General features: G+C 41.2%; 1 protein-coding gene across 1 annotated transcript in view; it reads right to left on the bottom strand.

Moving 5' to 3' along the window:
* Window positions 1-27,652, bottom strand: part of shank3a (SH3 and multiple ankyrin repeat domains 3a) — a 159,899-nt gene that overhangs the window by 40,165 nt on the left and 92,082 nt on the right. The window contains 3 exon segments of the mRNA XM_051951413.1: window positions 1,282-1,395; window positions 20,497-20,520; window positions 20,999-21,180. Of these exon segments, the coding sequence (XP_051807373.1) occupies window positions 1,282-1,395; window positions 20,497-20,520; window positions 20,999-21,180 (320 nt within the window).

The following is a 27,652-nucleotide window of genomic DNA, read 5'->3' on the forward strand; positions in this document are numbered from 1 at the left end:
CTGAATAATGGCCCTTGATACGAGCCCTGTGTACATGTTTTTAATACAGAGTAAACTGTTCGACCTTTCCAGTACACCTGCATTTAATTAGGCTCTAATGAAGTGGCCCTAAAAGCTTGACAATCTTTGCTGGAAAGCTCAAGACCGTAAGCAGTCAGCATGGGAAGCAAATGTCAACAAATGAAAAGGAAAGACTAGCTCTAAACCTTCGGAGGAAAACAGACTGTCGCAGAACTGGAGCGTCTGTTGGTGCTGTTCAGGTAAATACTTTGGATGTTATTGTGGGAATATGTTACTGTTAATGACAAACAGCTGAACGCGCACAGAATGTAAATTATGTTGATGTTCAATAAATTAATTCAACTTGTTAATCGATTATTAGCGTACATGACAGTTAATAAATAAGCACTGGATTTACTTATTTGAAGCACAAGTTAAAACTTAAAAACTTTCTTAGGCAAAAGCGCTTAAAACCATCTCTAAGTCCACTCTCGTCTGAAGAAAAAATGTCTTATCTTTTGCCTTTTTTTGGAGAGTACAGAGCAGATATACAGAAAATGTGTGGAAGCAGAACAGAGGACTGACATGTGGCGACTTTTTGGCCTCAATAGCCGTCGAACAAGGAACTGGCAGCTGAAGTAACTACTAACTACCATCGAGTTGCCCTGCCTGTGACTCATTTAAAAATAACACTACATCTGTGTTGCCAGGGGGGAGATATATGCATATTCTGTACACTTTATGTGGATAAACTTTCAAGATAATATGCAAACCTCCTGGAGACGTACAAATGTCACTGCCATTTTCGATTTTGTTGTTCAATATTTTCCTGAGTATTAAAATCCCTTCTTAGAATTTATTTATAAATCAATATTTCATTTAAGCTAGCAGGGGATGGTTGGAAAAGAGATATCTCACTGAGAAAAGTTCTGTAATTGACACAGGTGGCTAATTAAAAAGACTGAACATTGAAAATGCTTTTGAAAATCTAAACACTGATCAGGGCATAGACGGTTCACAACAAAATATTAAGCCAGCAGTTCTCAGTTAATTTACATTTTTAATTGCTTTTTTTTATAATAGCAACTATATCCCTAGAGACGTGAACGCAAAAGTTGAAATATTTTGCAGCAAGACTTACTTCAGCACCAAGGACAGCTCTCTGACCAAACACAAGTACAACACATTACAGCAAAATCAAAGCCCGCTGACTGTGACAGCATGAGTGCACAGTACGCACATGTATGTGTGTGTGTGTGAGTGTGCATGGAGAAGTCTTACCTAGCCGTGGGTCAAACTGCCTCATCTGAACTTCTTCCACACAGTCTGCAGGGAACCATCCTGTCCTCCCTTTGACCGTGCCTTCCCAGAAACCTCCTTCCCCTATGCTCAGCACTGACAGAGAGAGAAAGAACGGGGTCTAAATCAGTCAAATATTGCCATAAAACAAGCCGAGCTGTCATCACGGTGAGCTTGTGGAGTCTGTGGAGTCTTGGAAAAGAGACCAAAAGGGACAAAGGGCCATATAGCACAGTGAGGTATTTAGTTTTTTTTATGTTCTTTGGTTATAAATTATACAATGGAGTGTGCAGAGAGGGAGAAGAAAGGGCAAGAGCAAAAGATTTAGTTTTACAAAAATACACACAAAAAGCAGGCTGATACAAAAGTGGAGAAATTGCAATATGAAACTATTGGTCTGTAACTAATGTACCTTACAGAGGTGTTTGGGCAGACACATTTTTATTCACTTCAGTGGCAAATAATTGTAAAATTTTAAGAAAATCATACAAAGACAGACAGAGGTTTAAAAGTAGAGGAAAAAAGTCAGACAGTGGGCGATAATGACAGAAAGGAAAAAACCACTAAGGAGAGCTGGTGAACGAGAGCAAGAGGGCAGGAAGGAGAAAGAGAGAGATCCCTTCTAAGTTCCGCTGTGGTAATTAGAGATGAATGTATAGTTGATATTGATCTTCCCTGCAGGACTGAGCCAGCACGCTCATTTCTACAACACTCATCTATTATCCCGGCAAGCCAACAGACACAGAAACACACACACACGGACACACACTCACACTCCTCAGAGATCACCAGCTGGAACTGAAGCTTTGCCTGAGCGAGCCCTTCTTCTAAACTGGTTGCTAGGATACGCCAGTATGATGTTGCAGCCAGCAGACAGCCTGCTAAATGATGTAGTCTACTTCCTCCAAACTATATTCCACTCTGGCATGGGGACATGTCACAGTGTAACCTGGGGCACTATGAGGAGCAGCCAACTGGACTTCATCTCAAGTGACACGATAGTAAACGCTCCAGTATCAGCCATTCACAGGATTCCTCGCTACATTGTGTAACAAACACATAATTTCTCGAGGAAATACTGCTGCACTCGGTAGTCTACATCCTGTACTGACACACACACGTCGGGTCACAGAGCGTGTTTCAGTGCATATTGTGTCCAGGATGGTTGCTTTCTCCTGGCATATTGTGTAATTAATACCAAACAGAACGATTATTGGTTTGCTTGAATAAAACAGAAGACTAATCTCTTCAGTGGCTATCACTGTCACATGAACTATTAACTAAAAAGGTCAGCCTAAGTACACAGTATTGTTTTTTTTTTTTAAAAATCTGAATATTCACTTCCACACTCCACAGCTTGCCTCTGCCAGGACGAACACTTGCTTGCAAGGGAGAAGTGGTGTGTTGGGGAGAAGAAGAACGGCAGTTTATCGACTCCCCGCTGCAAAAAACATGACACTCACCACACTGAGGATACATGGACTGATCCCCCTCTCTGATCTCGGCTTAACACAACTTTACCGTGCCTGTCTCCTGAGAACAGACTCCCTCTGTCTCTTTTATTCCATGTTTAAAGCCTTCATTCTCTCTCCGCTCTACGAGTCGGTGTTCCTGAATGATTTCCCGGTCATCGTCTCCATCCCCCTCTTTGTCTCTGTCAGTGTGTCCGTCTGTAGTGTAATGGTGTCCCTGCAGTAGACAGGTGCTGGCTGTGCTCTCTGTTCTCCATTGACACAAATGAAAGAAAAGGTGAGACCTCTGATTGATCTTCCAGCTTGCCCTCGCTTACTTCTCTCACTCCCTTTTCCCCAACTACTAATCTATTCCTGGTCCCTGACATCAGCACCTGTCGACGTGGACAGAATCGACTACCGACAACCTGAGAATGCGAGAAAAATTCACAAATTTAAAAATATTTAGAATATCTATGCACACCTCTCCTTTCCACAGACTGTTGTTATTCCACATATGTACAGACATCCTCTTTAATTAACGTTAATCACACCCCAGGCACTCTGGAATCTGAAATCAAGTCAACTGATTGCTTGTCAGTGAAAATCAAGAAAAGGGCTCGTGAAACATGTGCACAAACATGCACACACAAGCATAGATATAATAACAGAAAACGTGCAACAGATTAACAGTAACAATAATCATCACAATGCCCTCAGCGTTTAAGAGTCTGCATAAACACAAAGTGTGAAACAAACACTGTAAACACAATCGCATTACCTTTTTAGTACTCTTAAGTTCTTAATCACAATAGGTATGGTTATTATTTGGATGTATTACAGTGTTGAGTAATGCTTTGTATTCTGTAAATCTGTTTTAACGGAACAAATACCAGAGTTTCCTTACATCCTGTTAAAATACAACATGCACATGTATTACAGAGTGCAAACACAGCTAAAAGACGTCCATGTACAAGTATGTACGTGTCCTGAAATACACCTCAACAGTTCCCTGCTGCTTGAATAGCCTCCACCTCTCGCTGCCACTCTGTTCTGTGGCTTGCCAACATTGGCATGACAGCTGTCCCTGTGAATCAGATGTGGGCTCACAAGAGCCAACAGGAACAGGAAGGGATTCAAACAGGGCATATCTGTGCAGGAGAATTTACAATATGTGTGCCGTGTGGAAGCTGTTGTCCAACCAGACTGCTCTGGGACGCTGCCATGTGGACAGCTATGATTACAGGGAGTAGCGGGAAAAGAGGGTGCATCCTGCACAGTCAGGTTTCTAAAAGACTGAAGAGCTTTGGCAACAAGCAGAACACTTTAATATGTCATTTAAACCCATGAACCCATAAATCTCACCAGTGGGTTTAAAAGCCTTTTTTTTTCTTTTGGTAAGTACTAAATTTACAAAATTTATTGCAGAGGGAATCTTTCAACTTTCCAAAGTCCTTGAACTAACCATGCGCAACTTTGTTTTTGCCTAGAAATATTACCGAATATTAGCTAAAAATCTGGATATTGCATCATTATGACTTTGTTCTACAATAATAATAATAATAATAATAATAATTTCAATTATACAATAAATACTTTTTTAAAAATCACCTTTTTTCTTTCTTTTTTTTAGGATTTATGGAATTTTAACTTTCTTATACTTCACTTGTGACATTTTTGAGTTCCCTCTACTTCTAGCCATGATTGTGCTTTTATTCACAGAGGTGTATTACTTTATATTTCCGTGAAAAATATGCCCACCCTGAGTAAAAATGGGCATATTTTTACTCAGTCCTCATTCTGGCTTACAGAACTGATTCTAGGGTTCTCCATATTGGACCATTTTTACACAAAGAGTAATTTGAAGCAGTGTCTTGCTTTGTCTAAAGGTCTGTTTCGGGTCATCTAAACAACAGCTCACTACATAGGGCAATCAACACCTCGGCTGGACATCAGCTGTGCCGCACGATAAGAGGTCAGTCCTATCTGCCCTGCTTCCCTACAAGCCGTGACCCACCACGCTGAGTCATAATCACCTCCACAGGTAAACTAGCATGAGCAGAGTCACAGCATACGTTGACAAGCGTACACCGTTGCACATGAACACACAGACACCACTACACACCTGGTTTTAAACTGAGCAGCCAATGGAATGTTGGACCACAACTAGGTGTTGGATGTCGTAAGCAGGAATATTTTACAACGTGGAGTTGAGTAGTTACTGTGACTTCAACATGTACACGGTCATTTTGAAAGTAAGAGTATACGACAATAAGAGATCCACTCTGCAAGAAGGAGCGCTTTTGCAGGTCATTCATTCCATCTCCTGTAAGACCTTACAACATCAGCATCACTGGTTGATGTTAACATAAACTGGACTTGTATCATATCATCATCTCAAACCATGGTAAAATCTGCACAACAATTTTTTGCACTGCTGTCATCTTGGACTTTTACAGTCACATTTATTCCACAAGCCACTTTATGTTGCTGTCACTTATAGTGCAGTAATATTGTATTTATTCATGTTCATTCTTGTAAATATTGCACACATCATTGTTATTATTATTGTTACTACTATACATATGTTGAGTCTTGCTGTGAGGATGTTGCTGCTGTAACAATGGAGGAGCAATGAAGGATCATGTTATCTTATTTTTAAGTCACAGGTTCTACCACAAACCTGCAATATCACACCAATTGTTCAGACAATGCTACAATATTTCCAAATATAAAAAAGTCTGCATCGACCGGATTTTGATTTGATTCAATTTAGAGACCTGCGATCAAAATAGGAAAATATCAAGCAACTAAAATACTAATTCAGCTTAGCATCTCAATTCTTACACACATTCAAACGATAATACATACATTATCAATAAAAAGAAAGATACGTTTCCACTGTTAAGTGCCACATTTCAGTGAAAATGTTTCACTTAAAGACGATGACGTAGATTGACGTTTTCTTTCACACTCATGTTGGGATCGTTAACGACTGAATCTATACATTCATACAGATCAATGCATCATGGCAACCCAAACTGAAACCTGTGTTGTCAATCCTAAAAAGGTTTTATGATGGTGTAAGCAACTGTTATGTTTCTTATATATATATATATATATATATATATATATATGCCCCTTGACATCATACATGACCATGGACCTGGAAGTGTGGATAAACTGATTGTCCTGTCAGTGGTCTAGTTTGAATGCTCCTGTACCAACTGTAGACAGTTTCATATCCGACAACATGGTACATTTTAGCGAGGCAATAAACCATATTCAGTGAATTACCAGCATTCGGCATCCCTTACCATTTCATCTCATTTCACATTTTTAATAAATCATCAGAGTACACCAAATACAACATACTTTAATGGAGAGCAGTTTCATCAACCACTGAATGTCATTCATTTAACATGTTTACCAACTCAGAAGTCTAGAATCAATATCAGGCCGCACTGTGAGAATCCAGGCAAACAGAACTAAGCCAGACAGAGAAATGAAACGTACTAATGTCATGAAATATTTACTGGTAAATCTACCATTTTCAGATCAGCATTTCACATCGTCTTTAGCACATGGCAACCACCGACAAATGCCACACCAATGTTGATCTTAAATAGTTTTCATTATCACTATTCCACTTTACCCAGTCTGCTTTTGTCCACTGAAACATTCATCAAATTAAAAGTCTTTCAAGTCAACTTGAGTATGACAGAAACACAGTCATATGCTGAATGTCAAATCTGTATGAAAGTGGTAGCAGCTCAGAAGAATTAAAGTATTTTAACTTTCTACAAACTCAGTGACTTTCAGCAATGCAATTGTCTTGGTCTTTTTCATTCAATGAACAATACACAGATTGACGACTTAACACGGCTCAGGTGCAATGCACAATGAGATCTTGTATAGTCTGTCATTCTTTCCAACATACTGTCTTTAAAGACCTTGCAGAAATTTACAGCATGTTGCCACTGCAGATTGTAAAGCATCTCACTGGGCCATTAATGGAAAATTCAAAGCTTATATAGAAATAACGCAGAATAAAGCATAAAGTGGGACCAGAAAGGAGAGAAGCATAATAGAGAGCCCCAGAGAATGAAACAAAGAGAAAAAAATGTGACAGAAAGAGGCTTGCATTCAGGAATGACAAAGAGAGATGGGAGCCAGCTAAAGACAGACACAAGCTGACAAAGGGAAAGAGCTATGTTTCAACAGACGCCTAGTTATTCATGACTGTCCAAGAAGTCTGCCGTCTGGTGAAATGTCGTGTACAGTATTGTTCTGCCTGTGAGCGTGTTGCTTCTGTGTTTTGCCCTCAGTTAAGACAGTCACGACTCCTGGTTTAAAAATAGCATCAGTGAGGATGCAGAGCTATTTATACTCTTCACACACCCTGCCTGCAGGCTTCAATGCATCCCAGCTCGAGTACGTGTGCATTTGTGTGTTTCTGCCCGTGTGTGTGTGTCTGAAGACTGATTGAGCTCATTTTAATTCTTGCTTTGCTTTGTTCTGCTGCTTTGAGCTGAGTCATTCATTTTGTTTCTCCTTCTCTCGTCTTTGTTCCACCAGGCAGCCGCACAAACACAGACACACAAACACACACACACATGCACACTCCCGAGGGTAACCGTCGTCAATGAATGAGTGACAGTTGGTGAGAACAGGTGATTTTACAAAACACACACACGTATTTTTCCAGGTAACGGTGGATGCGTCAAACTCCTGTATTTGCCTGCAGAAACAGGCAATAAAGGATGCAGCTGTGCTGAGATCTGCTGATGGCATTCTGCCAATGATGCACTCACACTGATGCAGACAGAAATGCCATGGATGATTTGCCAAAGCCAGAATACACCTTGATTCCCCCTTAAAATGCCATGATAGGATTTCTGCATGTCGGACTTGCTGCAAGAAACAGGAAAACTATGATGTCACTACTACTAAACAACGTGCACTGGGAGATGATTCACTAGTTTGTGCAACTATTTAATTCCTAACTCTTGATTTAAATGTAGCTGTGATGCTTCAATTCAATTTCAACAGTTTAGACAACCTGCTTCCTCAATTTGTCCCTCTAAATGCTGCATCATATTCATAATGCTTTCTATTTAACTGCTCTATAAAATGATGTGTCACTTACTTTCATTTCCTGGTCTCCATTTATTAACTGCGGTCTTTGGGGAGACATAAATTAGTGCAGTTCCATATCTTAAAGCATCACGTTTAAAGTGGTGGGCTGTGCATGTTCTGCATCCATTTTCCACAGCTGCATTATGCAGATATATGAGCTAAACAGTGAGAGTGAAGCGACAACAATTAGCTTCTATTCAGTAGACAGACCGAGTAGCTTGTTTGACTGTCGATTGCATCCACTCACAGACACATTTAAACTGCTGCAACCAAGAGGTTTCTGATGTAACACAAGCTATTGTAATTTTTCCACCACTCTCTTGCTGCTCCCTGCTGTTGACTTGATGAGCAGTGCCCTGCTTCTCCATTTCCTCTTAAGCATAATAAGAAACAAACAAAGAGCGCATTTTTACCACCAGTGTTGAAAGGTGTTAGAATGTGAAACAAAAACTGAAACTTCAGCAGTTTTAAAACTGAAGCTTCAGTTAAATGACAGGAAGACAGACTTTATCAAAACATCCTTTATTGTATTTACGGTATATTTCATTGCAACTAAACAAACGTGAATGCATCACTGTTACTCCACCTCTGACCCTGACCTCTAGATAAGCTCTGACAGCCCACTGTAAGAATCCCACTGTTTCATATTAAAAGCACTGCTACGATGCTTTACTGTCTTTGTATGCATACAGTGAGTGTTATGCAATGTGAAATGGGAACTTGCTGAGTAAGGCCAATCTGAACAAAGAGTAAGTATGCATGAGCCTACATAGCAGCGTGTGGGTGAACGTGCACGTGTGTGTGTGTGAAACAAAGTGTGTGAAGGTGAGTGAGAGCATTCCAATAAGCAGAGCACTGCTGTTATTAGATTTGGATCCCTGCAGTCTTTATTAAACCTCAGCTCAACTCAGTGTAATACAGAGAGAGCAGAGTTGCATCTTTATGAAACAAGGGGGACACAGCCAGAGACATGCTACTACATGCCGACACACGCACGCACACACACACACACACATCACTGGCTACAGTATACGAGACATGTGGATGCTCTGCAGGGAGAACATAAAACACATGTAGAACCACGTAGATTGAGTTGTAAACAGCAACAGCAGTTATAAAAGCTGAAAAAAGAAGATATGAATGAGAAAGAGAATTAGGTAATCAAAAGGATGAAGGTGGACACAGAAAAGGAACAGAGGTGGCACGCAACTGAGAAGGTGCTGTGGAAAAGGGCAAGTGGACCCCAGAGTAGATAGAAGGCTGAATGAAGTGCAGAGCCAATAAATAACAAGGAAGAGGGACAGTCACACTGCTCTGATTCAAACGTGTGCTGTGGTTTTCTGCGTGTTCATCCTCACAGGACTTCTTATGCTTAGAAGAGGTTGAGGGAGTGGTGCAGTCTCTGGCTCATCAGTATTCCACTGAGAGAGAGAGAGAGAGAGAGAGAGAGAGAGAGAGAGAGAGAGAGAGAGAGAGAGAGAGAGAGAGAGAGAGAGAGAGAGAGAACCTGAAAGAAATAAAGACTTGACAAGCTTAAGAAGAAAAAAAAGAAAGAAATATGGAAACAATGAGAAAGCTTTTTTGTGAATGACAGCAGAGTCAGAAGGAGGAGTGGAGCAAGAAGGAAGAAGGGAGCAGGATTTAAAAAAAAAGGGGAAAAGCAAGGAGGGTAGGAGTGTTGTAAATTATAGTGGGAGGAGGAGGAGGAAGAGAGGTGGGAGGAAAACTCCAAGGCTGACTCAGAGGGATCCCTCTTCTCATCTCATCTCCTCCCTCCCCGCCTCGCTCACAGGCTTGAAGGGAGCTACATGACATTTCTCTTCTTTTATTCTCATTTGCTTTGTATTCCGTCTCTCCTTCCGTATCAGCCCTCAGGTGGACACAAAAATAGAACAGGCTACCTAATAGTGGCCCTCCATCTTTGGCTTTTTCTAACTCCAGGGCAAACTCATAAAAAGCCTGGCACCAGTGACACAGAAATAGTTATTCATAGTTAATATGCATGAATGTACAAAAACATGTATGAAGAAAACATCACCGTCCGATACACTGATAAGAGAGGGACAAAATTGTAGAGAAGTCCTCCATCAGTACATGCAGGTGATTGATTAGCTGTAGACCAACCATTGATTGTATGTTGATTGTTAATAGATCAGAGATAGATTGTTTGTTGTTGAGTCATTAATCACGCAGCTAATCGTTTGATTGACCAGTCAGGGTGTCACATAAGTGCTGGCGTTTATGCGGTGATGAATGAACATGCTGTAATGAGCTGACCGGCGACCATGCTGCAGCCGAGGCAACACATATTACACGACAAAAACTCCTGACTGAAATTACATGCGAGTTGTGTTGGCGAGTGGACATGGGAATGTACTTCGAGGACATCGGTAAAAAGTGCACTGCTGTCACCGTGACGAAAAACTAAATCTTTAGTGTTTCTTCAGCTTCCTCCTACTTGAACTCTCTCATTCAGGTCTACAGTCTCTCCCGCTCACTACGCTCGGCCAACAAAAGGCGCCCGATACAACCACAACAACAGAGCCGGTCGATAGCGAGACTCTTCTCTTCTGTGGTTCCTCAGTGGTAGAACGAGCTACCAAACTCTGTTCAATCTGCAGAGTCCCTCTCAGTCTTTAAGAAAAGACTAAAAACCCAGCTCTTCACGGAACACCTTTGCACTTGATAGACTGCAAAAAAATAAGAAAAACATTACTTCTGCACTGCCTGTAGACACAACGGTCCTATTATCACACTAAGTTGTTTTACGGCTCTTATCCAAGTTGTTTTCTCCTGACCAGTCCTTGCTTGTGTTGTATCTACTCTCATTTTGGATAAAAGCATCTGCTAAATGAAACTGTTAGTTTCTCCTTTAAAGGAGAGTTTGGTTTCTCTGAAGGGAAGTTTGTATGAGGCGTTTATACTAGTCAGTGTTTTACCTCCAGTAGATGGCAATCAGTATTAGACCCAGTCAGGAGAAACAGAAAGGACTTCTGTTATGTGGCTCAGCAATGAAATGCTGCAGATGGGCCAGCAAAGTCTATTTTAGCCACCAAAATAAAGGCCCAGCTAAAAAAAAAAGAAAAAGACAATCAGTTCAGGTATTAAGCTTGTTTGTGTCATTCTGTGACTTTAACACGTTAGTTCAGATCTTAAAACACTAAAGTCACACAAAAATAGAGAAGCAACTACTATTACTGTTTGTCAAAGGAGTCTGGTGGCTTTGGAGAGAGCATAGAGCAATATAAAAAACTTCAGTTCCCAATCAGAAAGTGTTGCCTGAAAGCAAGGTAAAGCAGAGACAATATTCTAAGCACAGTGTACATAAACAGATATTGATTGCAAACCTCTCTTGAGGTGGCTAAAATATGTTTTGCTGGCGATCCCTCCACAGCAGTCCATCACTTCTCTTCTGTGTTGATCCTTTTTTTTTAATGAGGTGTACCAACTGTCATCTACTATAAGTACCTCATACAACCTTCTAAGAATCTAAGCTATTCTCAGTTTACACAGTCTTTCCACGTCATAAAAACATCACAAAAAGTTCTTATTTTTAAAAACAATACAACGTATTTTGCTAAAACATTACACAACTGAACGTCTGTGATCTGGTGTTTGAACACTGACTGACATCAAATTGAACACCAGCTGCTGACAAATACTAATACTAAGCACAGCTACATTAAATGTGTGCATATACACACAAATGAAAAATGAGACACAGCTGTAATGCATAAAACACCCAGACACACATATACATTAATATGTTAGTCTACTGTTTAATGTTCTATGTGTCTCTTATGTACAGTGACATATGGAATCAGATTTGTGTTAATATGCTTTGACAAATCCTCCTACATATTAAATAAGAACTAGAAGGAGAAAAAAAGAGTGGCATCCCACATGTAAAACACATAATGTGACAAGCTAATGGGGATGCTATCCTGAAAAAAAAAAAAACACTCATCTGAAAGGTCTGTGTCAGAACTACAAACAAAAAGTCTGATGAGTGAGTAAGAAGCAGAGCAAACTGAAGGACATACCATTAAAAACGTCAAAGACCCATAGTCTACACGGTAACACAAATTATTAGTTTGCAAGATAAAAATTTTGCTCTTGACTTTTTTTTAAACTTTTGTGAGTTTCATTCTCTACTATATTTTATTCTCTATTCATTTTGGTTTGATATTTAGTTGAATATACTGACAGAAGTGTTTCCATAATGATGAATCTTTGTTCTATCAACATAATGCGGACATACCAGCATACATAACAGCAAGAAAGAAAGAAACAAACAAACAAAGAAAAAAGAAACAAAGAAAAAAGAAGGAAACAGAGTTCTTTGATTTACCAAAAACTTAGTACAATTCTTTCTTTTATAGTGTCAGGAATATGCTGCAGTATAATACAGTTTATTCCAGTTTGAGCGTTTTAATATTCAGGGAGGTCTGCATGCATTAGAAAAGAAAGCTCGACAAGAAAAGGTCAAGACACAAGGTTTTTCGAAAATTTGCTAAAAGCTACTCTAACTGACATCACCAGGTAAGGACATGACCTTTGCATGCACATTTTCACATCCAAAGTAGGTTGTAACGGTGCGGGACAGAAAATGCCTGTTGATGACAACCATCTGGTGTCAGCCGGACTCAAACAATGTGCGTCACACTGAGCATGACAAGGCGATTGTTAGTCAAAAGCGTATCAGTGTTACTGTTGAATATGTATCTGTATCAGTCAATGGCTCCTGTTTATGCAGCAGTGTTGCTGTTCATGTTTATTCATACACTGATTAACTCTGCAAATGCTGTTTCTGCTGTGTTTATAATTGGCATTTTGTACGAGGCAACATCCCAGTAAGTTAGATGTATGCTAGGCAAGCACGGCTTTTAATTTCAATGAGAGGCTAAGTGTGGGACGATCCTGCCAGTCAGGGTGCGCCATATGGGGATGTTTGGAAAACAAACAAACTAAAAAAAAAAAAAAATCAAAAACAAAGGATGAGAGTGTAATAGGAGGACAGGTGGTGTGTTCAGCAGGGAGCAGGTAGGTGCGTGGGCAGGACTTTGCACCCCACTGTTACTCTGATTGGACAGCGACGTCCTTGCCTCAGGCTTGTGACCCTGTCCAGTATCAATAACACACACACACAGAGCTTGGAACAATATGAATGACCGACGAGTGAAATCTGTTAATAAACTTGCTTCAGGTCCATTTTGTGAGAACATTAATTGCTCCTGTGGAACGCTGGGCACAAACCTCTCATCACCAACACTCTTTTTCCTCCAATGTCCCCACACACACACGACACCACTCTATTAAATATCTTTGTAGCTCTCTCAGGCTTTCCTTGTGGGGCTTGCAAACATACTATCAACGGATATTAATCTAGTTTTAAAATGTGCTTTTTAAGTATCAAACCTTTTATTCCTTTCTGATGTAGCTACACTTCTGCCTTCTATTCAGATCTAACAGGAATAAAACATTTGCCTAATGGGGTGTAGCTGACTGGTAGGAAGCTCCTGTAATCAGTGATAATTTCTCTGAGGGAACAAAATAATGATGCTTTTGGATAAGGCTCACAAATGTAAGAACATGTATGAGAAGGATTCTATCAGTGCTGTAACCTGAGGATACAGCACACAGGACTTTAAGCTCAGAAAAAAGGGGAATTCCAATTTTTTACCAGCGCAAGTGACGGCATTTCTCTAGATTTTTTTCTGTGTAGTATCAGAGTAAAATCCATGGTAAATACAGTTTGTGTGACTCTTTGTTCTCTGAGGTTTTAGTTAATCTTCTATTATCTAAAGGGATGAGAGCAAACATAGTCCAGCAATCAATATATTATACATTCTGATAACTCAGACTTTCAGAAACATCTAATAGAATATGACATTTATAAAGCAATGTGATTATTCTAAAAATCAAATTTACAGCCCTTTAACTTGCATAAATAACCCTCAACTATTATTGTGGTGTAATAATGACAAAATAATTTCTCTGTACTTAACCAGGGACAAAAGATGTAAAATAGCTGCTAGCTAACTCTGGTGCAATTACTTTTAATTGTGCACAGTTTCTGCAAAACCCAACAAATAAAAACTAAAATGATATTCAAGAGGCCCTGTGTGCTACATTCTCATTCAAAAAAAAAAAAAAAAAAAAAAAATCACACAATTTGGCAGGTTGGCAGGTCACAAACGGGTAGTTAGGCCTCAAAGTACTGTCAGACTGTAGAGTAACTTTGAACGCATCAATCACACTCATAAGTTTGTGCAAGTTATGTCTCACAATGTGTCAAAGTGCAGTGGGGGGAAAGGGTGTTCACTACAAAATAAAGATCAAAAAGCACCAAAGATTCCCAAACATGATGTGAAAGTGCTACTCATTAACAAAGGAATGCATATTGTGTATCTATTTGTATGCATTTAAAGGTATACAAAGGGGTAGGAAAGCAGAGAGAACCAGAAAAAGAGAAGGAGGGCAGAGAGGAAGACATTTCTTCCATATGTGCCTCGGATATTAGGACAGCTGGTTGCTGAATACTTGAAGGATGCTGTTTATCTAACTTGTGGGAGGCAATTACTTACACTATGCTGCACAAAGACAAGCAGGCAGACAACACATTTACTCACACACATGTGCACCATACACACACTCCACTGTGAAAACAACAATGGTGAGATGCTCATATGTTCACATGCACAGAAACACACACACACTTCATGCAACTAGCATACAGAGATAAAGTCTAATTAATTCATCCTAAGCTCGCTGTGGGAAGATAACAATGGGATTTAGTCTAAGTTCAACACTTAGAACACAGGCTTTCATCCAGCCTGATCTGCAGATACAAGAGAAAACGGAGAAATGTTTCTTAAAATCAAATAAAATCGTAGGTAAAAGAAAATGTCTTCCAGAATTAAATGGAATTTTTAAAAATCTCAACTAAAGGTATAATTTTACAATTTTTATTTCTGCCTTAAAATGACATGTCAGAAAATGCACTTAGTACCTGTTGCTTGGTAACAGACGGATGCATATGCATTTTAGTGTAACAATAGCAACTGTGCAATCAAAAACAGAATTCATCGTGCACCGTTTCATTTGTGCAATCTGTCGGCTCTTTGCCTCGTCCAAAAACACACACGCACAATAGTGGACATGCATGTGTAGAAAGAACGGAAAGAATTCAGTACAAGACGAGGAAACTATCAGAGAATGGGTTCAACTCGAGGTGTTTGCAGCTCTGTGGCAGTGCTCAGCAGGCCTGCTTTAGTGAATGGCTGAGCTGCTGTGTGTGTTCCCAGAGATCACAGCTGCAGTAACAGATGCTTTCTGAGCCAGTGTAAAGGTAGACCTGGAGTAATCCATTAAAAGCCACTATATGAGTACGTATTTGTGTATTTTTGTCCCTATAGCAGGTCCAGGTATCCTCCATTGCCCACAGCAGTGTTAATATTCTGCACACACTGGGTGCGGCCAAACCCCATTAATCATGTTTGTGAATGTCTAATCTCAACATTACTTGCACTGGTTTCATTTTCATGGCTGTCTGCAAGATTTATAATGGCGTTTGGAGAAGGTGTATGTGGTGTGCGTGTGTTGTGCGCGAGATGTAATACACTGTTACAGAAGCATGCTCTAAAGTGTGTCACCTTGTTGAGGAGAAGAATGTCCTGAACGTGCTGTTAATGCTTCCCGTGTGTTTCTGTGTGTTTGTTTGTGCATGGGGTGGGGGAATCATGTTGACACACACATCTGTTCCTTTAAAAGGGAAATATAAAGCTCATTTGCAGCTCAAAAGTTTTATTCCTGGACTCCACTAAAGTAGCTTTACACGATTCACAGCTGCAGCCCCTCAGTTTAGAGTTTGCCTAAAACAGGCCATAATAGCTACAGGCTCTTAACACTTTCTTTTGATTGGCCGGCTTGTGATTTGCTTGTGAGCACCGGCATCTTGTCAGCTTGTAAGTTCTGAAAGGAAGCTTTAAACCTATTAAGTATTATAATTTTTCGCCCTTGACTGGGAATGGCAACTTCTCAAATTCATCTGTACACATTTTAGCTCAAATCCAATCTTGAATATTAAACACTTCGGTAAATATTATGTTTATGACCTGTTTAGCAATGGATTACGTCTTTCAATAACAAGATCTATATACATTTTTTTCTCCAATATATGAACTCTTAACAGGTGTACGTACACAATATATGCTTATATGACAACTGAAAAAGAAAAGGTCTGCATCAACCCATCTGTAGACTGCCTATGATACCACAGTTTGGTTTCCATACATTTATCAAGAAGTCCATAATCTGACTTTGTGTGTAATGTGTAACATTAAATACATTACCCCTTTAATGTACAACACGGGTCAAAAGATACCTTATATATTTGAATATGGGTATCTTTTGACCCATGTTATGCATCAAAGGGTGAAACTGGAAAAAAGGACACGTTAAATATGTCCCCCTCATACGTCTTTTTGTGTTTCTGTGTGTTTAGTCTGTATAGTCACATGTTTGTATCTGTGTTTGTTTGTGCACACAAGTAGTGCAAAAAGGTTGACCTGGTTATGGTGGTATGTTTCCCCATTCGTTACCATGGTGACAATAAGTGGCCTTTCAAGAGATGTCCGTCCGGATGATGAGATCAGATTACATCACTGAAGGGAAAGAGCAGAAACAAACACTGGGGGGAGCGAGGGAATGAGAGCAGAGAGGGGATGCAAGAGGATGTGTGGACGGACTGTGGGGGCCTATAAACAGAGTGTACCAAAGCGTTTTCAAACACAGACACACACGTACAGCATGGCCAAATACATATGTACACACCTGTACAAACAGCCAGACCTCAAAATCTGATCATCTTAGAATCACGCATTTCTTCAAAATGCCATTACTGACACACAATCAAATACACACCCTTAAACATACCATGATATTAAGCACATGACAGTTTTGCAAGTAAGTAAATAAGCAAAATTCATTTATAGGGTGCTTTTTATGAACAAAAGTCACAAAGTGCTTGAAAAAAGCCATCATACAGCCTATAAACTGGAGAAAAGGCAATACAGAAATTAAAAACACACAAAACTGGAGGTGAAACAATCCCAAAATCAAAAATTGTGGACACTCTGAGCGAGGAAGGACAAAAGATCTCATTACGTAGGACTACCAGTCTGCTTGGAAAGCTGGACGTGGATGACCCTGCTAAATGGTGGACAGCGGGGATGTTTGTCTAGACGAAGGCTGTCTAGAGACATTGATCGCAGACAACAGACCAATAGACTGACAATCACAGACCGAAGACTGGGAGTTTTTCCAAGCAATTCTTCATAATAGATAAGAAACTAGTCGGATAAAACAGGGGCTCCAGAGACTCTAGCATTTGATTCAGACTCTGGGACTAAGCACACATTAAAGGCTCATCTACTGTCGCACATGGGAGCTATATGTGCATTTCTTTAGTGCAAATGTATACAAAGGATGAAAAGGTGGAATTGTGGCTCTTCATGTGAACCATGAAAGGCTTCCTAACACTTTCAAGAGACTGCTTTTAAATCTTCCAACAGTCACAACATTTATGTGTGGCAGCAGAATTGTATATAGTTGTGTCTCTTTAATGCTTTATAGTTTTAACCACTTTGTCATCCTTATTTCAAAACAAAAACAATTAAAATGTTTGATTTACCTTCATCAGAATCATCGCCAGTGTCATAAATGCAATCATCAGTATCCTCATCGCATCGGCTGTCAGCTATAAGGCATTGCACATGTTAATAGATACAGTAACTGAGATAAGTGAAGCTTCAGCACAGTAAATGGTACAAATTAACAACACGACAACGCTCAAAGCTATTGACTGGCTACAGGTAAGGTCCTAACACTATCAAATCACAATATGTACTACTGTATGTTTCTGCAACAGCATGGGATTGATTGGGAATCAGGACAAAGCACAAAGTTTAAAATTTCAGTTGGTAACTGCACACTGCAAGAAAACTGTCATGCTCCACAAAAACAATAAATAATTGAGACTGTCCCTTCGCTCAAACCAAAATGGGGTTTAGATTCTGAAAGCACTCTTTGGCTGCAAAATGATGCTGGATACACCGCTTTCTTTCATTCAGCTTTTCATTCTACTCATTTTTGAGATAAAATGTAGCAGTGAGCAAAAACAAACCAACACGGTGGCTTTCATCCTAAGACAAAGGAATCAGTTGAGTGACATGATATGGGTCAGTTAGTTCATCTGTGGGCTTTACATCAAACAAAGTGCTATAGGAGGTGGTGCTATAAAGATCTACTTTATTTACCATCTGAGTCCAGACAGTCATTTGCCACTTTAAGGAAAAGTAGAAAAACAAGAAACTGTTATTTTCTGCAGTTCTTAAGATTTCAAGAATCAAATTTTCACAACAGATAATTACATGAAACAGACTTGATGGGAAATACACTACTCTCTACTGCTGAGAAGAGGAAAATAATCGGGTCTTCATTAAACTAAATAAACACTCTCCCTCTATGGCATTCAGTATTCGATGCCAAAACAGGCCAACAATCTGTCAAACTAACAGGCGAGGTAAAAACAGCTAAGCTACATATCTAAGCATCGATGTTAACTCTATTCACACACACGCTGACATTCAAAGACCCATCACACGGTGAGCTTTACCCAGTCTGATCTCATCATAGAGATGCTCCTCTGCTGTAGCTGGTGATTAAAAAGGGTGTGCGGACATTAACAAGAGGACAAAGATGAATGTGTAAACGTGTGTGTGTGTGTGTTTGTGGGGTGAGGGTCGGGTAAGGGGCTAATTATCCAACTAGAACTGAATCATCAACATGTTTCAGTATCAGTTAGCTTCAGGGCACAACTAATGGTGCTGATTTCTATTTCAAATACATGCAAACTTATGTTAGCAAGCGCGCACAGACTAGCTTTGACTCGGAGCCGATCCACAGCCCAGAGGACGTAGATGTTTTTGATTTGTTTGGCACCTCAGTCAGGAGGGTGACACAAGAAAAGATAAAAATTATATATCATCCCCCTGCTCTTTTACTTGCCTTCCCTGCTTTAGTCCTCCATTGTCAAAGAGCCTTATTACTATTAGCAACTCACCCATTTATGAATGCAGATTAGATGAAATGCATTATATATCAAACCAAGGGTCATCCATCTCTAAAGAAAGTCTCTCTAAAGAAAGAGCCTTCCTGTGCAGCACCAGTGTTGGTCTTTACCTCCTAGGAGTATTAAAAATGAACTAAACAGAAAAAATTGGCTACTGAAACTAAATTTTCACAGAACCTGAACAGCCAGGGCTTTAAGCTGTTCAACTACCAGTTGACATCAGTGATGTATTTCTCAATTTATATCCCAAGACTACAGAAGCATCGTGAATGCAACACAGTAATGGTTATGATGGTCAGTGTTGCATAACAGAGCCAGATGGTTTACTTGGCTGGGTTATGGTGCTGGCAGCCATATGACTGTAAGCTTGTTTCCTGCATGGCCAACATGAAAGAACGGCAAAACACTGAGTGTTCACATTAGTGGCAGGGTTATGGATTCAGTTGCACCAACAGAAAAAGCCAGTGACAGCAGATCCATACAGTAGATGGAGGCGTGCGGGGCTGCTGTTGAGTCATCACATTTACAAAAACATTTGTGTCAACATCAGTATGCATCGCGCTTTCAGACAATGCCCTATCATTCAGTTTTTGTCAACAAAAACAGTCATCATCTGTTTGTTATTCCTGTGCAAATAACAGCAGTGTTTCCATAAAACAGACACAACACCATAAAGATGAGGCATCACAGGATACAGGAGGAGGTCTGCTAATAAAAGTTTGTAAGGTCATAGAAGGAGGAAGACAGAAGACATTGAGGAAGAGGCGTGAATACCTGAGTACACATCCAGGCAGAGAGAAGAGGTTTTGGCATTGGATTCTGACTAGTATTTCTGAGTGGTTTGCTACTGATTTTTATTTTTTTAAACGAGGGAGTGAGAGGTGTGTGTGTGTGTGTGTGTGTGTGTGTGTGTGTGTGTGTGTGTGTGTGTGTGTGTGTGTGTGTGTGTGTACACAATCCAAATTGAAATTCCAAATTGACCCTTAATCTGTACTTCCTGTAGCTCTGTAGATCTGAAAGGAACATAAGAGGTCTCAGCATGAGTGCGGCCGCTCTCTGGCCTTTCTAAGGACATGGGGGAACTGTTTCCATTAAGCTAATGTGGGTTTGATCCATGGTGATGTATGTGAAGTGGCAGGATGTAGGGTGTGGGGTCAATGTGGAGCTGGGTGTCTGTGGACAGGTAATATGAGGAGGGAGAAAAAGCAGTTGTGTGTTCAGGGGGGGAAGCACTCTCAGAGAGGAGGAAGAACACAGTATATGTATGCATACCAACAACCAAAAGCACACGGGACCTGTTTGAATTTGCATGCCCTCTCCTTGAAGTAATCACAGATTTATACTGAGATTGTACACACATCTCGAGTGGATTCAAACAGGGCCAAAAACTAATTGCTTCACTGTAGGTGAAGGGTTGACACACTGAGGTGTGTGGGAGAGATACAGGGGTGAGAAGAATATTATGGAGTTTACCTTCTACGTCATTACAGTCATAGTCTGGAGTGAAGCATGGATGGAGACAAAAGCACACACACACAAACACATGAAAGCAAAGCCACTGCAGCTCTGTGTAAAGCAGAAAACAGCACATTTAAAACGTCAATGAAATGAGAATTCACCATGTCAAGCTCAGACGTCACTGGCATGACTTCCAGGTTGAGAGGTTACATAACAGCTTCGCAGACATAAACGTAGTGTAGTAATGATGTGCTTTGCATCTGACAAGTATGAGAGCATCAGTATGTTTGCTTTTCTGATTCTGCAACAAACCCAACTTTGACACTCATGCAAGCCACATGAAGTCATGGACTTCCCAGGAGATCCTAAACATCCCAAGTGGTAATGATGGAAAGTTGCTGACATGATTTGAAATACAGAACATAAACGGCAGTAATGTCAAGTATTAGTAGTTACAGCAGTAGGTTAAGTGAGGTAAGGAAACATGTAGCAACACAAACGATAGCAGACAACCTACCTTTGACCCGTTCTCCACGGTTGAGCTGTATCTCTCCCTCCCCCTGTGGCGTGTAGGGCTTGACCACGATGAAAGTACGTCCTGGGACGGCACTGTAGAGTTTTCGTTTGGGCCCACGGGGGCCAGCCAGTGCTGGAGGGGTGTGATGAGGTGGGCTTGGGTCTCGCTGCACTGAACCAGGGCTGTAAACAAACACATATGTTACTGTGGTGATTCCAGGGAGCTGGTAACTGAAGCCCGTGGTCACCGACATGGTCGTCAGTGGGACAGCAACCTGGTGACACCCCCTGGTTGTTATGGTGGCCAGGGAGGGATTCATAAACAAGCCCCAGTGCCTGCCAATCAAACAGTCAATAGTCAGTGCTCCATGGGAGGATCATGAGAGGAGAGTACACTCCTCCCAACCACTCTCTCCCTCTCCTCCTCTTCTTATTCCCTCTCTTCCTTCCTTAATAGCAAAGACAGTATCCTTCTTGCTCTCTTTTACCTTCTTCTATCTCTCCCTTCTCCCTCGCATCCTAATCAAGGCAGAAGCAGAAATATACAACAGTAAAAGGAACTGCACTGTTTCCTTTTCTGTGTGGGTCTGTACGATCCGTCTGGAAGCCCCCCTTTAGTCAAACACATCCTGAGTTTGGGCTCCAGCAGAAGTCTCCTCCAGAGAGGGACAGAAATCCCCCGCGTGTCCCCAGTTCCAGATGCTCCAGCCTGGGCTACAGATCTCGCCTTGTCCTTGGGTCCTGGTTCTCCTGCTGTGGAGGAGAGAGGCTGTGTCTGCTCCCCAACTCCCGGTCCCTCTCCCGGGAGTCCCGCCGCGTCTGCCTCTCCTCTCCCCTCCACCCCTCACACATACACGCTTGCTCACACACACTCACACACACTCTGGCAATGCTGCTGCTGCTGCTGCTGCTGTTGCTGCTGCTGCTGCTGCTGCGCTCCGTGGCTCCCCTCCCCTTTGACGGCTCGCTCACACTCGCACGCCACAAGCCCTCTATGTGCATTCTAGCTGTGCGCACAGGCACATACACAGACAGCCCCCTCCACTCCGGCTAACATTGCACCTCCACTAGCATGGCATACGCCGCCACCAGCATGTCACCAACACACCGCCGACACACATGCACGCTGGTCCCAGAACACGATTGATCTCCTCCTGCCTGTCTGCCCGAGAGCGTGCATGCGCCATGGCTCCCCGAGGCAGGCGCTGAGAGGATGTGTATGTGTGCGTGTGTGTGTGTGTGTGTGCTTGTGTGCAGTGGGGCGGGGGGCAAAAAGCTCCAGCCCATTTGGTTTAATTGTTGCTCCTCCCTCTTTCCCTTCGCCTCGAATCCCCTCCTTCTCTCTCTCATTCCTTGGCTTCCATTTCTCTCTCATCTCTCCCTCCTCAACATTTCTTTGTACTGCATCTCTCTCTCTCTTTTCTCCTCTCTCTCTCTCTCACTGGCAGTGAATTCTAATACAGCAGCAGCAGAGCTCCGCCTAGTCTTCATTCATCACTACTTTGCTACTGCTGTGTAAGTTACATTCAGCATCATCCTGCCGCTTGTGTCGTCAGAGCTTTATCTCAAGCAATTTCAACTTGTAATAAAACACATGTAATACTTGTACATGAATCACATCTAAATCTTGAACTGGGACTAGCTTGCATGCATGCTTGTGTCTAATACAGACAGTATGCTGTTTATTTCTGTAACAAGTGACTTGATTTTGCTCTGAACCTGAACACTGATGCTATTTTCTGCAACATTTACTTAAAAGCTTAAAAGTCTCTAAACCCCTTCTTCCCTGTCTGTCTAGATTTAAATCTCTTCCCCTCTCTTGCCATTTTCTCCCTCAGCTTATTGGATGAGTCACTTTATAACCTTCATTCTTTCATTCACCTGATTCCAGCCTCCTGTGCCCTTTTCCCCTTCTTCCTCACTCCTTCCGTCTACCCCTTTCCTCATCGCAAGCCTTCTCCTTCCCGCCTCAACTCTCTCTTGCTTTCCTAGCTCTCCTCATCTCATCCAGCCTCTCCTTCTCCGTCCCCCTCTCTATCGAAACAACGGCTTGCTGACGGCTTTCCAATTACCGCAGGGACTGAGGGGCTGGGATGGCTGCCGCATGTTAATGTCTGAACCCCGGCACTGAAACATCGGCAGCGCACACAGCGGAGGGAGTGGGAGGGATGGAAAAGCAAGGAGACGAGGCTATGTCAAAATGACACAGATGACACCAAATGGATTTCTTAAAGGATGCCGAATCCAAAGACTCAAATCTGCCTCTTCTGCTAGCATGCTTCCCCCACACCACACAGCCACTGGAAGGTTATGCACACAGCCTGACCCCAGCTGCTCCCTGCCATCGAGCTAATCAAAGCTGGGTAGACACGTGCTATCTATGTGTCAGACGTAGAGAAAAGGATGGTGCTGGTTTCTTCTCTCCTCCTGCCTTTAATGGCTTGTTTTTGTTTCACAGAATGAGGTTAAAACTGCACTGCAAGACGTCCGATAAAAATATTGGATGAGACTTTAATAGATAAGAAATTCACATCCCTATTTGACACATCTAAATCTCTTATATCGTGTTTTATTTTTCACCATTTTCTGCTTTTTTAGATTTTAACATTTTTCACTGGAAAGCTGTGTCTTTTGGATGTTTTCTGTATGATTGGACTGCAAGAGTATCGTGATCCATGTATGTTTTTGATTATTTCACATCCTGTCTGGCTGGAAGAATTTGAAAAGAAACTTCATTAAGTAATTTTGAAATGACACCAAATGAAAGCATGTTATACTGACGAGGAAAAAATCTGTTGAAGGTTTTGCAATTTGTTTCCATCAGCTATCAGGTGACATGTCAAACAGTGGCTGCCTTTCATTTGATTAATATGCATTTTAAAATTAATCATGCTTATTTTGTTTTGCTGTTCATAAGTTGGATACTGAATTTACCATAGCGGTCTACATATCAATATTATTCCAGCAGGGTCTTCATACTTTCTTCCGTATACGTAAGAAATCGGATGTGCAGTACTTTGATTGTATACATGCTGCTCTTTCAGTGCATGTAGACAGAGATATTAATAACTGTTCTAACATACAAATTTGCGCAGTTTGGTTTCACTGTATCCTTTTCTCTTTCCTCCTGTTTCTCTGTGCCTCATTAAGAGTGGCCTCAACTAGATACAGATGTAGGATCCATTACGTGCACACACAAGTACACACATACACACAAGTTCTAATGCAGTCTATTGCAAAGGCTCCATCGTTTCCTAGGACACCAGCCCTGCCTCTGTAACGATGGCAACTGTCAATAAAAGGAAAGAAAATACAGCCGACAAATGTGCTGATAAGTCAATAATATCAACTTGGATCCCTATAACAGTCAATTTGTCATACATTATTTCCCTTAAAATACACAGAATACCGTCCTCATTGACTATTTTCTCTCTCTCTCTCCATTGTCGTTTCACAGATTCACGTGCTCCCATTGAAGAAAAAACACTGTGTGCTGCAGTTACTGAATGCGGTAAGGCTATTTCAGTACACAAATCACTGTGACCTAGACTCCAAATATTATTTTATTTATCACACTAGAACAGTAAAGGGATATTACATAGAAAAAGATGCAAAAATACATTTCATGCTGTTAAATATAATGAATGGAGGTTTGGGAGAGTTCCAATTTAGTGTGAAAAGTGGTATAATGAATATGAACCGTATCTCTGAAATATAATTGTGCTGCTTGTGTTTACCACCAGTCATGAGGTTTTAAAAGCCTAAGTTAAAATGGTCACAATGAAAACAGACAAACTCAAAGATGTAAATTGCTCAAAGCGATGAGAATAAATACTGTGGGTGAGATTCTTTCAGTGCATTTGTTGTAAAATCAAAAGCATATATTTGCATGCCAATTATCAGACACTTAATTGGGATCAATGAGCCCACTAAACACAGGTTAACTTTTCAGCAGCTTGATATTAGCGACCCCGGTTTGGCTGTTTGTATGAAATGCCTGCACCACTCTGAACATGCAACGAAAATGTCATTCAATGCCATTTTCACAGATGCTATCAAACTAAGCTGCCCCACTGTAGCATTTTCTCACATGACTGCCCTGTCTGCTCAAGTAAATGGCTTTTTCCTCAAATAGCCCAGCTCTCTCAGGTGAGATGAGCTCATTATAAACACAGTCATAATCAGCATTACACTTTGCATCCTAATGATCGTCAGTCTGTCCTTGCTTTACTACACATGGATGAATATGTGCACTCTCATTCTTTCTTGCCCAATGTGGGAGTGTTTGTGGCCATCAAGGAGGAAGTAGAATGTGGACTCTGCTCATTGGGCAGAACATATTAAGGTCGTGAACAGGAAATCTGTTTGTACATGGACAGCTTATGCTCCACAGAGACTTTACCATTAAGCTAAATTAGAAGAAAAGGTCAACTGGTGTGATCAAAACATTACTCTAAACTATGCCTCAGTGTGAAACAGGGGAGGAGCTCAGCTAAACAAACCACTTAGCTCATATTGGAGCAGTGTCTTAAAGACATTATTCACACATTAAAATAGCAATCTTCACTTTTTCTGCATGTACATTTGTCCTGTTTACTGCATTACAAAATTTAATAAGTGTATGATGTAAATGAAGTGACACTAAAGTCTTACAGCACGGGCCACTCTCTTTGTCTTTGTTAGCAACAGGGACAACATCTGTAGATTCTTAAAAAGGTATTTGAAGTGGCTCCAGCGATACAAGGCTTTGTGCGTTTTGAACTTCAAGGAGATTTCGGACAAAGCCCCTTAGGGTGTTCCAGCGAGGAGCCAAAGCCTCAATCCGAGCCTTGAATACAGCTACATGAGATGTTCAACAATTCCTTCCCATCTGAACAAAAGAATTCAAGCATCTTATGACCTTGTTCACAAGTACGACTAAGCATGAGAGAGCGGCAGTTGTTATCGATGTGGCACCTGCTGTGATGTAGGTGTTGCAAGAGAACGTCACGGTGAAACGGGACCCGAGTCTGAAAGCGAGGCTCGCATTTGATCAGCGTTCCAACTCTCACCTGCGGTCATGAGCTCTGGGAACTGACAGAAAACAAGAAGCCAAAATTAGTTTCCTTCACAGAGTTTCTGGGCTATCCCTCGGGGACAAAGTGAACGACTGAGATATGCTGAAGGAGCTCAGAGTAAAACCTTTTGGGCACATCAAACTAGAGGAGTCCCGGGGGCATCGCCAGAACACGCTGCAGGGATTACACATCCAATCTGACCTGGGGATGCCTCATAATCCCCAGGAAGAGCTGAAGGATGCGGTTGGCAAGAAAAACATCAAGGCCACCATAGTTACTAAACCGCAACCACGACTCAAACCAGAAAGAGTGCCAGAAGATGCAGAAGACTGGTTAAGGTACTTGAGGTTCTTGTTTGTTATAGATCTTTGGGTCTCAATGACTGTCTCTAAACCACATCCACATTGTTTGATGATTTCCAGAGGACTCCAGTAAAAACTTACACAAATACCTGCACATTTAGTAATACTCTATGCTGCATCAAACTATTCGAAAGTTGACTTGCAGTGTGTAGCCATGCTAGTCCAGACAGCATTAGTGCTTCAAACCAATGGACCAGCGTTGGATCCCTGTTACTGATCAATAGCACTCCACTGTATCCTCCTCTGAGCTTAAATTCCACACAGGTAATGCAGAAAAAGCTCAACTGCCCACCTTCTCCACAGATTTACCCTATTCTCATCATCTCCATGTACCATAGCAAAAGATGCCATTAAATATCATCCCATCAGTTACCACTAGTGTGACTATTGCAAAGAAAGGAGGAAAAAAGGTGAGGAAAATGGTAACAAAGAACTGAAAATTGAAGGGAACAGGACATCCCTCGGTTATTTTTTTTTGCCATTAGATGAAGGCTATATAACACAAAGGGTCATAATTCGGCACATCAGCAGGTAATGACACTATTTCTATCTTATTGACAATGTCTTGTAACAACATTTTCAGCTGAAATGAAGATTTGGTCCCTTGCGTTTTCAAAAAACCTGTAGCATCACCCATCCTCAGATTCAAAATGTATCCACCCAATGACCTGGGTGGGGATTCAACAGTGTTTGTGATGATGGCACTGTAATAACCTGAGCTCCGAGAAAACTGTATGAAACCATGTCTGATGTAAACCAGTCAGAAGGCGTGTTTTTTATTTACCTGTGCACCACATAGTCGACGTGGCTGACTAAACTGATGACCAGATTAGCTGATGATGTCTTCCTGTGGGATTTTCAGACTTGCTTGGAAAACTCTTACTGGAGTGAAGTGAGTCACAGTCTGACGCAATTTGCTGTCTGATGTGATTAATAAATGTACAGACCACCTTCTAACAGCCTGCCCACTGCTGATTTCAGCACAAATGAACTAAACACTGGATGAACCAAAATTAATAACCTGGGTTTCTGCCAGACCTAAGCATTAGGTAAGCTGTTTTTTGAACTAAAGTTATAGTGGGGTATAATAATAATGATAGCTGGAAGATAACCAGTGATACCCAACATTTTCAGCTCCACCGGGTCAACAACATTAGCCTAGCCTGCCGGTGTGATAACATAATGAAGCTGGATATCAGAAATTGCAGTGCTGTCACAACATTTGAGACTAAACCA

Source organism: Acanthochromis polyacanthus, chromosome 8, assembly GCF_021347895.1.
Source record: "Acanthochromis polyacanthus isolate Apoly-LR-REF ecotype Palm Island chromosome 8, KAUST_Apoly_ChrSc, whole genome shotgun sequence".
NCBI classification, from domain to species: Eukaryota; Metazoa; Chordata; class Actinopteri; family Pomacentridae; genus Acanthochromis; species Acanthochromis polyacanthus.